Source organism: Falco rusticolus, chromosome 4 (assembly GCF_015220075.1).
Source record: "Falco rusticolus isolate bFalRus1 chromosome 4, bFalRus1.pri, whole genome shotgun sequence".
In the NCBI taxonomy this organism is placed as follows: Eukaryota; Metazoa; Chordata; class Aves; order Falconiformes; family Falconidae; genus Falco; species Falco rusticolus.
The window spans coordinates 56,108,648-56,126,249 of NC_051190.1; the positions used below are offsets into that span (position 1 = coordinate 56,108,648).

A 17,602-nucleotide genomic window follows, 5' to 3' on the forward strand; every position below is an offset into this window, starting at 1 on the left:
TTACTGCCACTTCCAATTAAGGTTTGGGGAGCTGGCTTCGTGTGGAAGTGTAAATCCCTGCTTTGGACTGGCGAGTAGTTTGATAGTATTCTCTAGAGGAGACTAGAAAGCCAAATATCTAGTGAAGGCTTAAATTATAATTTTTTTGGTTTACTTTCCTAATTAACAGCCAAGGTGAAGCTGAGACTTGAGTAGGTGCCATTGTTCAGCCACAAATGCATAAGTTTTCCGCGTTGTCCAAAGTGACTTTTTTTTGCTTTTGTCTTGCGAGGGCTGTTGGGAAGTATCTGAGGCCTTACGGAAAAGACAAAGGAGAAGGCAGAATCTGTTTCGTTTTCATGAAACACTGTATAGCAAGGTAACTATTCCAGATGACCCCTGTCTTACTCTGAAAACAGCACTGCCTCCTGTATCTGGGAGTTGGCAGCTCTCTGCCTTCGTGCCATGTGCCTGTCCCTGGCTGTCTGTCCTGTGCTAGCTGCTGCCATCCCCATTGTGGTGGTCTGTGTAGCATGGTGATCCCAATGACAACTTGAAATCCTAGTGATCCGGCTCATGTTAAGTGGATTAAATACCTGGGCACTGGCCAGTGTGCTGAGGACAGAGGGCCAGACTCGGAAACCTTTGGATGAAGCTGTCATGCAGGAATCTGCTCAGACACATTTTTTTATATAAGTCGAGCAGGACTGATGTGCTACGAGGGGTTGCTCCCAGGCTAACCTTGTCTGGGTGACACACAGGGTATGTTGTACTTCTCCTTTTGGATTCTGATTCCTCTGTGTATTTGGGGATTAGCAGGAGTGTGATGAATGTCTTGGAAATAAAACTAAAGCAAAACCAACCCAAGGGGTTTTATTGCTTAAAAAGACTTGTTGGAGGGAAGTTCCAGGCTTTTTCAGGTGGTGCTCTTCGTGGCAGTCTGATGAATCATGCTGATTAACTGTTATAAAGTCTCTCTGTCTTTCTCCCTATTTTTATCTCTGAGCTTATCTTCTGTTCATGATTAGCTGTTGTGTAACTGAATATTTTAGTCCAGGTGAAATGATACATTGCTCAAATATAACCAGATTCTCCTATTGCTGCATAATGTGATACTCATGCTTTTTTGTAAAAACAAAAAAGCTTAGAAAGTGGTTTAGGGTTGCATCCACTTGAAATATTGGCATGGCAGTGATCCAGCTATTAATTTATTTGTTGCTCTACTTGGGGGCGAGAGGTGCAACAGCACATTTGATATGCTGAATTAGATCAGCTTGTGCCCCCATACATACAGAATGTTTTGGGGTTTTTTTTGGTGTCTTTTCAAAAGCAGTTTTCTGAGCGTGGGGCAGCAGCGTACCATGGCAGCTATTTGAATGTTGCTTTGAAGAGACCCTGGAAAATAATATTCTTGCTGTGCTTTTATGCCAAATATATTAGCTTATTTTTTGGATCTTAGGATGGTTTCGAGACAGGATCAAAGCTTGTCTGCCTCTTCTACCTATATTAAGAGGAAATCATTTTTGAAAAAAAGATGCTTGTATGTGAGCACATACACATCACCAACGCTTGCGTGTGGGTTTCGCAGAAGTGCTCTTCCAGTAGTGAGTTTCAGATTTAAGGTGATGGATATATTTTTGGCAGAACTCAGCTGTCCTACAGAATTCAAGCTTAATTTTCACATAGCTGATTAATGCATTGATTGTAGTGCTGGCAGGTTTTGGGGTTAAACTGGATTTCAGTACGCTTCTGATTATATTGACTACTGAAATACTGTATTTTTTTGTTTCTGTAGCAATACTGTAGGAGAACTTTGCAGCCGTCCTCTCCATAGTGCTATAATCTCGTTTTCAGGAGTCTGTTTTGGAGCTGAAGTTGCGTAGGAGAGAATTGAGGAATGTATAATGGGATGCGGAGCCTTTAATCTCTAATTGCCAGTTTGATTTTTAAGTCAGGACACTGGTAATTTGAAAGCTAGCTATTGCTCAGCTGTGGAAAGTAGAATTTCATGTTCAGAGAAGTGTACTTTGGTCTCTTCTCTCTTCTGGTACAGAATGGGCAGGAATAACCTTTAGAGGCAGTTGTCAATATAAATTTTAAAGCTTTAATTTGTAAACAGTTCAGTAGCCAGAACAATAGAAATGTTACTCTTGGGTGTCTTGATGGGAAGGAAGAAAAAGTGCTGCTCTAGATTGTACTGAGCATTCCCCCCCCCCCTGCCCCCAATTAAACACCTTGCTGTTGCAGCATCAAGGGCCCAAGAACCACAGAGTTGCCACTCTGTAACAGCAGTCAGGCTGGGGTATATTGTGGTGGTTTGGCAAACCAGCATGTTCTCCTGGTGCCTGTTTCTTCCACCGCATCATCCAGAAATTCATTGGTTTTTTTTTTTTTTTAAAAAAATGTTTCCCTGTGGTTGCAGAGAGAAAATACAAACCAGATGTAAATCCTAAATCTGCAGACAACCAGAAACAATAGCTCCTGTGGAGATGGTTTTCCTCAAGGTGGATAAAGACAGCCTTTACTCTGAGACTTAAAACCTTGGCAATGAAAACTGATGGTAAATATCACTGGGATGAAAGCGCAGGAGTGCTGGGGGCCCTGAGGTCATGTCAGTGCCCCAGCCTGCAGGGGCTCCCTGCGTTACAAGGTTCCGTGTCCCGATAATGCCTGAAGCGGAGCGCTTGCTGTATGGCTGTTGCATTCAGGTATCTGTCCCTGTGTCATTCTCCTTGGTCCCAGGTGCTGCCTCTGGATTTTGTCACTGGGTGTCCTCCAGTTACTCAAAATAACTTTGATTTTAGTCCAAGGGAAAAACAACTTTTTGGTACAACTACTGTGCACCTTATTAAAAAGGGGGTGAGTTTTTAGGTCTGTCCATCCACCCCACCCCCCCACTCCCACTCCTGGCTTTGTTTACATGAAGATGAGAAGCAGGAAAGAGATCATCAACAGGAGATGGGGGTCGGGAAGATCTCTGAAAGGTTCAGCAGCAGCAAGGACAGGTTCCGTTCAATGATCCATGACTGAGTTGCACACTCAACTAACATGGTTTCTAGCAATTCCTGTGTTGTCAGGAGCATTTGATATGTGATTTGATATGTTTCCGGGGGAATAATCTTCACTCCCTGTCTGCAGCGTTAATTGTATCAGGTGAAAATGTAACACGCTCTTAGTTTTTGACTTTGAAGAAACCAAGTGCCATTCACAGGTACCTACAACCACTTTGTCTGTGATGTCCTTCTCATGTTACTGCTTTTCTCTGGTGTAGATACTGGGATGAGATCACCCAGTACAGTCCTGCAGCGCATCTCCAGCAGTAGGGTAACTGTTTATATCGCTGGTGTTCATCCTTTCTACTATGATGCATTAAGTGAATAACTCACATCATAAAGATGGCTTTGACTATGGTCCCCTGTTGTAATGCAGGTATTCTGGCCTTCATGGATCCTAAAAGCTGCATGTGTGGAGATGCCTTAAGCATTTATTCAGACCACTGCAGCCTTTTCATTCGTGTCTTATGCTAAAGGATGAGGAAAAGGTCACTTGCTAAATTTGTGTGGTAACAAATTAAGCACACTTGAAAATTTTGCAAGGGTGCATCAGAAATTATTTTTGCATGTTTACTAGATCAAATTATATCCTGTCTTGCAGAGTTCTTACAGAACTTTTAACATTAAAACATTATTTAATACTTTGAAAACCAAAGTGAGACAAAACCCATGCACATTTAGGACAACAAATAGGGAACTGCCACACATACATTTATCATTTTATGGTAGCCTGGAAAGCATCACCAACTTAGACTGAGAGTGCCAAGAGGACTGTTTCTGTTGTACACATAGCCAATGTTATAACTGCTTTCTCCATTTTATAGGAATAGTTAGATGAAATAAGGAGATCCTTTCCTATGCTGGCTGTGCTTAAAACTGTCATCTTCTAGATGTTGGAGAAGGAAGTTGAGGTGGCAAGTCTCTTGTGAGTCCTGGTCGTCTTGAATTTTTCCTGTGTCATGTTGCAGACATTGCTGAGCAAGAGCTGTGGGTGGCTTCGTAGATAGGGATGGCTCTTGGCTGCGTAGTGGATTGCCTTGGATCTTGTGTGTGTATAGATAGATGTACACTGCTTCTCCAGAACAGGGCTGCTTACTCCTTTTTGGAAATTAAGACTTTTTTGAGCTGCCCTATATCAAAAAGTTTGGGCCATACTTGATCCAAGTTGATGATGTGTTTACTGGAATGGACTTTCATCTCTCCCTCGTGGCAGGGCCAAGGCAGGGAGATGTGTGAATCACTGGCTTTCCTATTTCTTTTGCTACCTGAGCCATCTTGTACTCCCAACTGTGTAGTTTTGGGGAAATTCCTATTTCTGACCACACTAGGAATGTGTTTCAGCATCAGGAGATGCTGCAGCATGGTGGCATGCATTGCTAGTATTGTCATATGAAGCACGCTCATAATGCGCAACAAGAAATAATTTGACATGAAACGTTGAAATAAAGCCATATTATAACTTGACTATTTTTCTCTGTTACCAATGACTAAGGTAGGGCCTCCCGAAAATATCTGGGCTTCCAGGATAGGAGGCAGACCTTGTGACTCCAGTTTGCTGTGTGCTGCTCTTCATGCAGCAGCTGTTAAAGGAGCTTTGTGCCTTGTCCCCACTTCAGTCCTTAGGAAGTAGGATCAGGAAATGGAAGGACTGAATAGATTAATTCGTGGAAGAAATCCTGGTACATTTTTAGCTGCTGTTCAATGGTATGAAAACTTGATTTCTAAGGCCTGCACGGCAGGGTCCTTTTCTTATGGGGGATACAAGAGGAAAAACCTGAAGTTTTGACTGAATAGGGGAAGCTTTAAAAAGTGATGTACAAGGTTAGAGATGTAGCTTCTCTCTTGCATTGGCTGCTGAAATGCTGAAGCTTGTCAGAAGCCCTAGCTGCTTGGCAAATCCTCCTTGCCATATGCTGTTATTACAACAATGATGTGCATTGTGATGAACATGTGAAGCAACAGCCTCGTTTTGTGGGAGGAAGAAGTGGGTCAGTTGCGGTTGGTATGATTAGATAGTCTCTGTGTTGGGACATAGGGCTAGATCTAGTGTTTGTAGCACTTTATTATCTGGCTGACGGAGGTGATGTGTCTGAAAACTGTTTAAGGGTTTGGTTTTAGCTGGAACAACTTCCCCCACACTGATGTGCAGTTGAGGTTACTTCAGCACTGATGCTGGGCTGGAGGTATGGTGACGGATGGAAGGTAAAATCCAAGGCAGACAGGATCTGTCATTGAACCGCACCTTCCTTTAACCATTATTAGGCTTGTAAACACGTGGGAAGAGAAGGAATTGATGAGAGCGCAAAACATCAAAGGCTTAAATTGGCACAGGACCAAAAAGCATAAGCTGGACATAATTTGCTAAGATAAAGAAAAGTTGCAGGCGCTGCGATAACAGTGGCTGTGTGGCAGGCAGGAACGCATTAAGTGATGTGACACACTGCTTGCTGTCTTGCTTCATGTTGGAGACTTGCACCAAGTTAGCCCAAGGTCTGCAACTCTCTTTACTGCCTCAGCATCTTACCATCCCCTGGAGCTATTTGGATAACTAAGATGACAGTGAATTTCAGGAGGATCCTCCTGCAGCTTTCTTTGGTGAACTGTCCCTTGTCTGAGCTGACAGAGCAACTTAACCTAAAACGAATCAGACTTGACTCATGGTTTCTTGGACCCCAAATCCTCTACTTAAAGCAGCAGCCCACTTCTGAAGCATTGGAGGGCAAAAAATCAGAAGGCATTAATTGTACCTCGGAAGTGCTTTGTGGATCATTTGAAAGATGTTTTAGCTAAAGTGAAGTACAATGGGAGATTAATTTCTTGTGTAGCCCTTACTGTTTGCCTATGCCAGGCGACTGGATGCGGTTATTTCTCCCAAGAGGTCTCTTCACTGTGCTGAATGTGATCTGCCTGGATTTTAAAGGTAGGGCATGGAGAAAGCAAGTACTTTACATACTTGTATAGCTCATTTGTTGGAAGCTGACGGTCCTTTCCAGTAGGCTTTGCCTGCACACCCCTCTGTTTGCAAAGCCACAGTCTGTCAGTCGCTTCTGCCGTTCAAAGCCTTGTTTCACACAGATTAAAAGAACCCCAAAGAGCTTTTTTATATTCCTGATAACACTGGATTATTTGTCTACCTTTCTCCAGGCATTAAAATGGCAGTTAAAAAGCCTTTAACTATTCCTACCTACCTAGCCCCCACGAAGCTGGGCTTTTAAAACTACCTCTACCATTTATGAGACCCAGAGTAAATCATGAGTTGCCTTGTGCTGCTGGCATTTAGCTCTTGTGTTGAGGCCCTGATCATTCACCACGGCCCAGCAGCCAGCAGAGCAGCTCAGAGAAGAGGGTAGGAGCAGTCACTGTTCTTCCCTGATCCTGAGCAATGAAGTGTGTTGCTGGGCTGGTCCCCTGCTGTAATTTATAGCAGCCTGGCTGCTGCTGCTGGTCCTGGCTGCCAGTGGCCGCAAGGGCCTGCTGAGAGGACTGTGGATGAGCAGGGATGGAGCAAGCTGTGGACTTGGCCCTCTTCCCCCTGCTTATGCCTGCCTCAGCAGGGAGGCTGGAGAGAGGGGTATGGAAGTTGCTTTGCCAGCTCTCTGCTGTTGGAAGACCTTCAAGCTTTGGGAGATGTTCCCGCATCCAGCTCTGCAGACTTCAGTACAGCACTGTTAACAGACAGTAATTGCATCTTGCCCAAGAGTTTGGGACTTAAGGCTCAACCCTGTGGCATGAATGTGTTAGTATACACAGCTTTTCTGATCGGGAACAGGGAGCATGCTAAGGTACAGTGCTTCTAATGCAGTTGTTTTGAATGCCCTCTCCTACGTTGTACTCAATGCTGACATTTGAGGGTGTAAAAATACTACTCTGCTTGCATACTCCCAGCCTAGTTTCAGTTTTGCAGCTCTGTCTCAAAGGGTAAAGCTTTTGTGTATAGCCTGCTTTTTATATGTTGGCTTATAAGGCAAAGGGGAGAGGTGACATAGGTAATAGCATATCATTGAAGGCAGAGTAATGTATGGTAGTAGAGAGAAGAATAGTACTGATTTTGTGTATAATGTCACATATTGCTTCATATTTAACTGTATGTAGAGAAGCTGTCCTGGAAGTATTTTGCGAATTACTCAGAACAGTGTCAACTCCAGGAATTGGTTGCATTCAGTATAAATATTTTGAGTTATTCATTACCATTAACAGAAAATAGTAATTCTTGTATCTTGCACCTTCTCTTTTTTTAAATGAAACTTGGCAGAACCAACCACTCCTTCCTCATGCCAAATTATGCACTGTAGAGTTCAGTCCATGAAAATTTATTGTTACAGTTGATGTAAATTGCATCTAATGGGCAGATGACTCATGGCTCTGCTGACAGCCAGCATTGCATAGTAAAGGCACATATGAGCAGGTTGGAAGCAAAGGCATAGTAAATGGGGCCTGTCTCCATTTCCCTCTTCATATGACAGTTTTCTTAGTGCTAGGCTACAGAAGTCCTGGGATGCCACTCTTTACTCAGGTCACATGTATCATGGCTGCAGTGGCCTTAACAAACTGTCCTAGCTATTGCTTCCAATGTAGACTTTTGAACACAAGCCAAGTGTATCCTTTTTGATTTCCAAACAAAAGAGGCTTGTTTAAAAAGCAGTAAGTTAACGTGCTTCATTGCTTTTCTTGCAAGTACCAGTCCTTTTAAGTCTGTAATACGGAGTTTTATTGCATATGCCAGGATTGCAGAGTTGCAGCTGGTTATTGGTAACACTGCTGTCCATTATGGACCAGCAAGTCTTGCTTTTTCCCTTATTGTTGTCACTGCAACGACAACCATTATGTGGCAGCACCAAGGATTGAGGCCTATGGGTGAGGGCAGATCAGATCATTCAGCAGCATTTTAAGGAGTTGTGCAGGCTTTTTTGTACTGGGAACAAGGCATGAAGATACAGTTCCTGTAGTTCCCCCCTTGCCCTGTTGAAAAACTTACTGGGGTGTGTGTGTGGGTTGTGGGAACACTGCACTCAAAACTGGGGAGCATCATCTCATTGCCTTCCTGTGCTCCCAAGTCTCCTGTAGCTAGATGCTTGGTTGTAATTTTGTTGCATCAGGGATCAGTTTTGGTTATATAGCACCTAATGGCTATGGCCCAGCCCTAACCTGGAGGCACTAATGTGATCTAACTGGTACGTTAGTGTTTGGTCACACTGGGAAGCTAAACCAGTTTGGAATGCAGATGAGGAGGAATTTCTGCCCTGCTGCGGAACACTTCAAGGCAGATGTGGAGAATCCAGCTTTGCACTGGATTGAGTCCAAACCCCTTTTCCCACTCTGGTTGTGAAGTATGAGGTAAATAAAAACATAATTGTTACTTTGCGGAAGGGCTCTTGGAGACTTTAGAAGAGAGGAAGATGACAGCTACAGAGCGGGAATGTCGGAAACTACGGTAGCATTTGTTAAACAACGGTCAAGAAAGTTTACTCCATCCTTCTGTAACTTTATTTAAAGTGTGATATAATTACTGTTTATGCCACAGCCTAAAGCTGCTTCCTGTTTCCAGCATAGCAATTATGCCAGAGGCACACCATTTATTCCACCATATCAGCCCAGGATATGGTCATTACCACATTAATAGGAAGTACCTTCAAATTGGTACACTTGGCAATAACTATATCCTGGAGTAACAAAATTCTCACCATCCAGCTTGCAAGTTTATAAGCATCTCCTAATGAGAACAAACAGGAAAGCACCATTCTTCTCTCCCCTGCCCCATTGCTCTAACTGCAGTTAATTAAGATTAAAGATGGTTTTAAAGGAGGACCTAATATGAAGATGCTGCTGGTGACACCAGTATGTGCTAAAGAAAGGGATCTTTGTTCGCCCAATGTTGCTGCTGCTTGATGTTCACCTGGTGCTCTTGCAGAGGGTGACGCGATGCCAATACACTGGGGGAGGAATGGGAAAGCTGGAAGTTGCCTCTATGGTACAGTAACTCCGAAACAGTCAGTGTCCCCAGATAGCTTGCTGCCGATCTGTTTTGTTGCTCTGGGGTGGAGTGTACCACGCTGGGGTGAGTAATGGTCTTTTCAGAGGGTTGGTCACCCAGAGGAAATGCCACATCAAGTGGTGATTTAATTCTTCAGCCTGACTTGGATATTTGGCAGTGGCTGTTGTTGGCCTCCTGGATTTCTTATTGTAGCAACGACTTGTTTTAATTTCTTGAACCAGCTTGGAGCACCATATTTACTGACTTTTGTTTCCAACGAGAAATTATATAAGTTTTAATTAATCCAAGCTGAAGTTAAAAAGAAAACAGACCTCTGCATTGGAGGGGGTTAAGGAACTGGAGTCCTTTGTCTCTCTTCCTATGGGATTCAATCTGAGGGCTTGTTCCACTGCTTTAGGCACTCCCTGTACAGCTTGCTCTGTTACGGTAGGATGTTCTGGTGGTACCGAGTGCATGCTGCTTTCTGGCCAGCTGTTGCTGTGTCCATGAAACCTGCTTGAGATGGTTTGGACTCAAGTGTATGATGGTTTAGACTTGGTCCTTAGTTCTGCTTAAAAACTTCCTGGGCACTTCCTTCATTGCTGAGCGTGGTCTGCTTTGGGGGCTTGGTAAGCTACACACACTGTCATGCTGGCAGGAGAAGCTTGGGAAGGCTGTAAGGTACCACACAGCCCAGCTTACTGGGGAAGTGCTACAGCATCCTGGGCTGCCTTGGAGTACAGATGGAAGAGGAAATTTCTGTTGCTTGTGTCTATCTTCAGTAAAAGGAACAATAACTTCAGCAGGCAACCTCGATGCGTGCTATTCCTTTCCCCATAACCTGGAACTGGCAGGCAGCTTCGAAAGGGCCTCATGCATCTTATCTGTTGCAGGAGAACTGGTCTGGATAAACACTTCCAGTAGGACTGGAGAGTTTCCTGAATGCCCTCTGTTCCCTCTCAATTAGCACTGGTATGAGGGGGGATTTCTGGAGATGGCTGCGCCTGTGCCAAGCACATTTCATGCCGCGTGAGCCAGCTCCTTACCTAGGAAGCAGCAGACTTGGGCGTTGTGCTCTCATGGCTCCATGTGATCATGGGTTTGCATCCCAAAGGCATCTTCTACCTAAACATTGGCAGGAAGCTTTTCCATTCCCTCACTGTTACGGACTGAGTGCTTTGTGGGAGTGCAGGGGTTACTCAGGTTTGTATCTTTCATGGTGATTAAGTTTCTACAGCTCCGGTTGCAGTGGATTTGGCCAACAGATGCTAAGAGGGGGGTAGCATAGCTACATGCTTAATGTTGTATTTAATCCCTTCAGTTCCCTCTGTCTGTTTAAAAGTCTCCATCCATTGCAGTGCTGATGCTTTCTTGTCTGCAATGGCTGCAGCTGTTAATTGCAGGAAGAAAACGAACTAATGCTTCTTGGAGGGAAGGCTGACTTGCCCCTAAATGCATTTCTGTGTATTTGGCCAATAAAATGGGCTGGACTGGAGCTGACTGGCAGCAGTTGTTTTACCTTTGTTTATTCCGGCATCGCTGTCATAGTGTACTACTGCTTTGAATCCCATCCTGCTATCCAGCTTCTCAAGGCTATCTCACCGTACAACTTCAGTGTTCCCATATAGTTGTATTCAAGTGTTCTTGATCATTAAAACGAATTAATTTTCCTGCACTTGCTCTTACACATGTGTTTCAAACAGGGATTAGGCTCCAAGATGGTCACTGCTGGCAATAAGCGTACATTTTGCAGGACTTGAAATACTCGTTTGAAGGCTAAAGGCTACTGTCAGCTGTGGTTTGCTGTTAAAGTAATCTTTAGTGGGACTGTCCTATGGACAGCCTTTGTTCACTTCTGTTCTGCTGTGCGCTGGGGGAGAGCCTTGCCATGCCAATGTCCTTGACTGGGTACTGGGAACAATCTAACAAATGCTAAAGCTGGAGAGGATGTGTTTAAAATTACCCTGGCCTGGAACTGGCAGCGGCCCAGGCTCTTCTTCAGAAGAGCAAGGCCAGGAAGGAGGAGATTTCCAGGGCTTGACCGGGGCTCTTTGGCCAGGCCATCATGCCAGTTCTGTTCTCATGATGCATGAGGGAGAAGAGAAAAAATAGCTTCTGACTTCTGTGTATGTGTGTGTGTGTGTCTGAAAGGATTTTGGGTATTTGCAAAAGGCCATGGAGGGAGAATCTGCTTGGTTTGGTTTGGTTCCCCCCTGCCCCCATCTTCCATGCAGGTGGCTTCTGTTAAGGAGAGGTGTGTTGTGAATTGCTGGCTATTCACACACATCCATTCCCCAGGCAGTTGCTTTTCTTGCAGCCCGTCTTGAGAGAGCAACTGTATGTGCTCTGGGTCCGCATGGTTTCCTCGCCAGTGCAAGCTTAGCAGCCATGCTGCTGAATGTGGATGTCAGCTATAGAGGTGCTTCTCCTGGCTTTGTGTGGGTAGCAGCCTGTGAAAATAAGCTGTAAAACTTCAAAGCATGTTTTGGAGCGAAGGTAGCGTTTCCCTCCAGGATGGAGAAGTGCTGCTGTTAACCTGACAAACCAGAGTGTTTTTGGGGGTCGAAAGGGTATAGTACAGTAACTTTCGTAGCACATGCTGAATGTTCTTGTGCATTCAATGACTTTGGTTTAAAAAAAAAATAATGTCTTCCTGGTAATATTTATTTTTATCTCTAAAGTTGAGATTTCACAGGACGGATGAGTGGCCCTACTTTCCCATTCTCCCCATCTGTGTTGTACCAGCTCCGCTCACCTGACCTTTGGTAACGTGGTTTGCTTTATTAGGCCACGAGCAAACAACTTTTCTATCAGGATTTTCACCAGTGTATGGGGCTAAACTCCTTTCTTGAGGAAATGCGTGAACACCTCCGGGGCTGGCGAGCAGGGAGACTTGGGGCTGGGGAAAAAAAGGATGCATTCAGCTGTAGTGACACTACATCAACTCGCCGTTTTTTGAAGTTTGCTCCCCCCCAAAAGGATATATGAGTATCAAACCAGTGCTAGGTTCTGTTTTTCATGTTTTTAACTAACTTGATAACCTGGGACAAACCTCTTTTCTTGTCTTTTGGAGGATACCCTTCTGATGAGTTTTTCAATTTTTATGTGTGTAGTACTTTGCTACTGGCTGTAAATCATGCAAATACTACTCAGTGTCTGTCTATTGAATTTACAACTGGTGTTAAGTCCCTACTGTTCCTGCATGATTGGAAGCAAGACTTGCTAATGCAAGAAACAAAAATATAAGAAACAATAACATTTTAATGTATTTTTGTTATTGCAGGAAAGATTTAATGACTTCCACTTATTGTTGCTTTATCTTTCTGCAGGGATGTGAAAGCAGGAAATATTCTTCTTGGAGAAGATGGCTCAGTGCAAATTGCAGGTAACTTTCTTGGCAGCTTTGATTAAACATTAGGTGTAACTGTGTATCCAGAGAGATAGTTTAATGATCAAGAAACCTACATAAAAATGTTAACTTCAAGAAGCCCCACAGTTCTTAAAACAAACAAACAAAACAAAAACAACAACAAAAACCCCAACAATAAAGAAACCACAGACCAAAACAAAACAAAAAACCCCAAACAACTCAGAATTTATTACATCTTATCTTAAAATACTGTTCTTTGGAATACTGGCAATCAGTATGAATAAATCCTGTGACTGTTAAGTCCTCAGAATCAATAGGTGACATAAAATTCTTGGCATATGCTAGTCAGATTTTTAAAACAGCCCGTTCATAGGTGTGGGAGTGGGCTGCACAGACCTAACTGGTTTATTACCGGTGCGTAAGGTGGTTTTCAAAAGGACTGTGGTGAACAGTGGATAGATTCATCAGAAGGAAACTGATATGTCTGATGCTGTAAGTCGCTTGCGTCTTTGCCTTAATGAAGTATCTGCCAGTCAAATGCTCATGCGCATGCTCCCCAGTCCATTTCAGTTGAACCAAGTGGCGGAGTGCCTGCTTAACTGCCCTAACCTAGCCTAGAATGGGGTGAACTGAAAGTCTTGGAAGCAGTCGTGCAAGCTGAGGGACAGGGTGGGACAGGCTTTTTAAGGCAGTTGCTTTAGCTAATACAGATGTGCCTGGAGGAGGTGTCTGTTACTGTCATGAACTGCATCAACACAGGTATGTAGGAAATGGTCCTTGGTGTGGATGTATTGCGTCTGCGGGAAAGGGTGTTGTGTAGGGTTTTCTTGGAGGGTCGTCTCTCCCCTATTCTCTTCTGGTCTTTTACTTCATACATGTTTCTACAGAATTCACTCTTCTTTCCAGAAACCAAGAATTATTATGATTATTGTAGACTATGAAGTAAGACAAGATTTTTGGAGAGTACATTATAGAACCTGCGAGACTTCTTTTTCTTCTTCCTAGTCAGTGTGCCATTTCCCTATCCCACGTATGATTCCTCTCTGACTGTCCTGTCCCTCAGGACTGTGCTTTTCCCATGAATCCTGTAGTGCCTTTCCAGTCCTTGGGCCACCTCTAGCTGGAGGGCAGAGCTCGCTTCTGGTCCTGCTACCTTAGCAAACATCCTTGTACACGTTTAACTTTTCTAGTCCCATGTTTAATTGGAAAGAGCCATATCTGTTTGTGATAACGTCTTTTCTTTTTTAGTGCCCTGACCTGCTGGCAGAGGCAATGGGTCAAGTTGGTGTGCTGGGGCTTAAGGGACAGGGCTCTGCAGCTGTGTGGCAATGACTGTTGCGTCAGGCAGAATTAATTCTGTGTTGCATTGCGTAGTGCTGACAGGTACGGGCTTCTCTGGTACATCTATGCCTGGATTTGCATCTTGGAATGGAAAGTGTAGATTTTCCCCTAGGAAGCAGAACACATTGCAGTGCACAGTTTTCTGTAGGTAGCTCTTCTCCCTCTGCAGAAGGCAGTAAGCCCTTTTACAGGACTTAAATAAAATACAGGACTTCTGTTTAAAACCTGAAGTTGCTTTATTTTCCCTTTTAAGTCTCCCTGTGCTCTTAATATCTGCTGTTGTATTTCTAATGAGGTGTAAATAATTCATTCCATGTGGCAGCTGATGGAAGGTAGGGAGTGGCTTCTAAAATGCTCAAAGGAGCAAACTTCATACAGTGAAATCCTACAGTTTTTTCCATAATGGGGCCAAGATGTAACAGTTTGGATCTCTAATTGTACAGAGCTTTAGATTAAGTTCTGGGAGGGGCTGCAAATAGCTGTTGCATTAGAGCAATGCACTGTTATTCCAAGTGTTTCTGCCAGCCTAGCAGAAGGTTGCTTGTGTTTCTCTTCCACAAGGGTCCCAAGGCTTGGCTTTTTTTTTTTTTTTTAATTAAGGCTCACTGGTAACAGGTACCTGTTCATGTATTTTTTTCCTGCTGAGTAATTTTTAATTGTTAAATCGTTTTAAGTTTTACTAGCCTTGTACTCGTTAGAGAGGATTTATTTTTTCTGTGATTTGTACATGTTCCCCCGGACTGAACTGTCTACTAGTGGGTTGTTAGTGCAACATTTAAATGATGAAAGATGAAATCCAGCTCTCTGCATATCCTGCGAAAGCAAGGTTGCAAGATTTGCAAAGTATCCTCTTTACAAATTCTTTCTTTGAACATGCAAAAGGACTAATACTGTAACCTTTCATGAGACCCAGCCAAGCAACTAAACTCAACCAAGGTCAGCAAGTTCACCGCAGTGGCAGGAAGCACTTTAGCTTCTGTGAAGGCAACTGATGGCTTGAAAGGAACAAAAATAAATGAATGACTGAATGCTAGAGAAGAGCCTGACCTGGTCATAGTATGGGATTTTGTTTCTGTGGGAATTTCTGACACTTAAGCTTCCTTTCCTCCTGACCCAGGATGAAAAGCAAAATTTCTTGTGAATCTTTTGAGGAGGAAAAAAATGCTGGAAGCAAACCAATCCCAATAAAGTGAGTTTTGTTTTAGTGACATCAAAGCACTTGCCTTTGACAATAATATTAATGCATATTATGAATAATTCCATTGATCGTTGAGTGCTTCAGTTATCAGCTGGATGATATCACTGTGTTCCCATGAAACAAAGTTGTATAAGTGTAGTTGGAGTTATACCAGAGGGGAGGAAAAAAAAAAAATAAAAAAAAATTGATCAGCTGTGGAATGAAGCCTGAGGGTTCGAGTGCATGGTGCACCTTCCTTGAAGGACCTGGTTTGGTGTACATAAAAAATGCAAATAATGTAGCAGGAAAGAATAACTTCAATTCTTTTAAAATAACGCCTTTCCCTTTTGCCATCCCTCTACCAAAACTACCAGTGAATAGTTAAGGAGGCTTTTATTAAATGTTTGGCCTCTGCAACTGTATTCCTGTGTGTTTCCTACTGCTTCACATGATTAATGTTTCTTGTCTCAGAAGAAATGTAAAACTTAAATGTAAATGTGAGGAATGTAAATCTTAAACTGGAAATCCTCTGAGGAAAACCCCCCAAATCTACAAAGTAGATGTAGAAAAAAATGCTCAACCTTGTGGTGGAGGAAACCCCACTGCTGGTCTGTACCTCCACAGCATGTCAGTGAATTTAATTGCTTGGGAAACTTCTGCTGTATAGAATTCATGGCAGTAATTTTGCTGCAGGATTATACAGTTCTAAGTAGTGAACACTCAAGCCTCTCTTTAATTCAGGTTGTGCAATTCTGTTCAGGCTGAACATAAAAAGTGACTTGATGAGGGTGTGTCTGATGTTTCTCAGGTTCTGTTCGTAACTCTGAATTGGTGGCTGAGCATGGGAGGTAAGAGCACCGAGGGCTGAGGGTAGGCACAGGTAAAGGGGCAGAGGAGAAATCCGTGAGTTTAGGGGCATTTGCTGGAAGTAGGAATTACAAAAATTCTTCTAATGGCCTGCATGAAGGCCCAGCTTCAAACTCCTCCCCAGGGCCTGGGACTCTGCATTTTTACTCATGGGTCGGTCTATTTTTAACGGTGTAGCTCCTCTTGCTTTCAAAACATGCATCCACTGAACCAAGGCATAAAATTGCCTTTAACAGATCTAGCTGACCAGTGAGACCTAAATTGGGGCTGTTTGCTTCTATCTTATTTTCTCTCTCTTTTTTTTTTCTTTTTTTTTTTTTTTTCCTCCAAGGGCTTGGGCTTGTGGCTTGGCACCAAGTTTTTGGAGCCTGTTAAAATTCAGAGAGTTTTGCTTTCTCAGTCTGAAGTGTTTTCCTGCACATTGAATTAATCTGTCTTCTGGAGAGAGCAGGACTCTTTCCCAGATATCATTGTTCTGGGTCCTGCTGACGGTGGTTGCAATGTAAATTGAGATAGCAGTGTTCTTTTGTGTGCCAACCCCTCCGTGGCAATTTTTTTTTTTTTAATTGGAGCATAAAACCTCTTTGCTCTGGCATTTATTGGCTCCCTGAAGTCTAAAAGCTGCACAGGTAAAATGTACTTTGTCAACATAAACTGCATTGGCACCAACATTGCTGCATAAACCATGAGGTGACTTCTCATAGTAAGCAAGGCTTACTATTCTGCAGTTTATTTAACTGTGCTGGCCCTGTAATTTACTGTGAAATGAAGTGAGAGTCTTGATAGACTGAGAGGGGGAGGGAGAGGTTGAGGAGAAGCTCTCCCAGGGTGCATGAGACTTGCTTGGTATGAACTGTGCTCCAACCCTGGCATGATGTTAACATCCTACTGAGACCAAGCGCAGATTAAATCTCCGCGCCGCCCCCCCCCCCCCCCCCCCCCCCCCCCCCCGCCCCGTTTTATCCACTGGGATATTAAATATCACCCACCTCTCTGTTACCCACCCCTCTGTGATTGAATGTGAAGAAGCAAGGGTCTACTGAAGGCTGAAAGGTACACATCTCTCCATGTCTTGGATTTTTCTGTTGTAGGGACAATAACAGGGTATCTTCAGGTTTTTTAAACCAGTCAGGGTTATTAGGACATACTCCAAGAGGCACTCAGTGTGCCTGCCATGTCCTGGGCAAGCTGTGTTGTCAAGCCATTGAAGTAGATTGAGATTTCATGAAGTTGTTCAGAACTTGCTAATTGATACTGGGCAAATTGCCTAACCCCTCTTGCTTTATCTATTTATAAAATGGGGATAGTTCAGGCCAGGCGAAACTTGTGTAACTGAATTTGTGTAACTTTCCACAAATCCATGCCAGCTTGTCACCGGTTCTCTGTGTTCCTGACTGCTCTTAATTCATTGTACTAAAATAGCGCTCTACATAAACATTGAGCTATGATGTAGGCAGTGTTGTTTCCCCACTTTCCTTTAGGAAAGTCTAACTTTGGGAGATTAAATTGCTGTAACAAGGTGCAAGGCACGAATCTAACTTGGGGAGAGGAGTGCCAATTGCAGGGCTCACTTGAGCAGCCAGTAATGTATCACAGACACCTCTGAGCCTCTTCTCCATTTTGAAAAAGGGGCAAAAGTCTTTTTCTCTAGGCTTGGTGGAGTGTTTTGGTGCCTCTGCTGCAGCAGCATGAAGTGAAGTAACTTTTTCTTTGTCACTTGTAATATCTGTGTTTCCTGAAGAGGTGTTGCACTATTTGGTTGTTGAAACCATTTGTGAACTTCTCCAAGGATGGTGGCTTCACCCAGCCTGGGCTTTGTCATCGTTCAGTTACTTTATGCAGTA

At 43.5% G+C, this 17,602-nt stretch overlaps 1 protein-coding gene across 1 annotated transcript in view; it reads left to right on the top strand.

Annotated features, from left to right (window-relative positions):
* Positions 1-17,602, top strand: part of OXSR1 (oxidative stress responsive kinase 1) — a 73,508-nt gene that overhangs the window by 26,106 nt on the left and 29,800 nt on the right. The window contains exon 4 of the mRNA XM_037384949.1: positions 12,333-12,388. Coding sequence (XP_037240846.1) covers positions 12,333-12,388 — 56 coding nt within the window. The remainder of the gene's footprint in view (positions 1-12,332; positions 12,389-17,602) is intronic.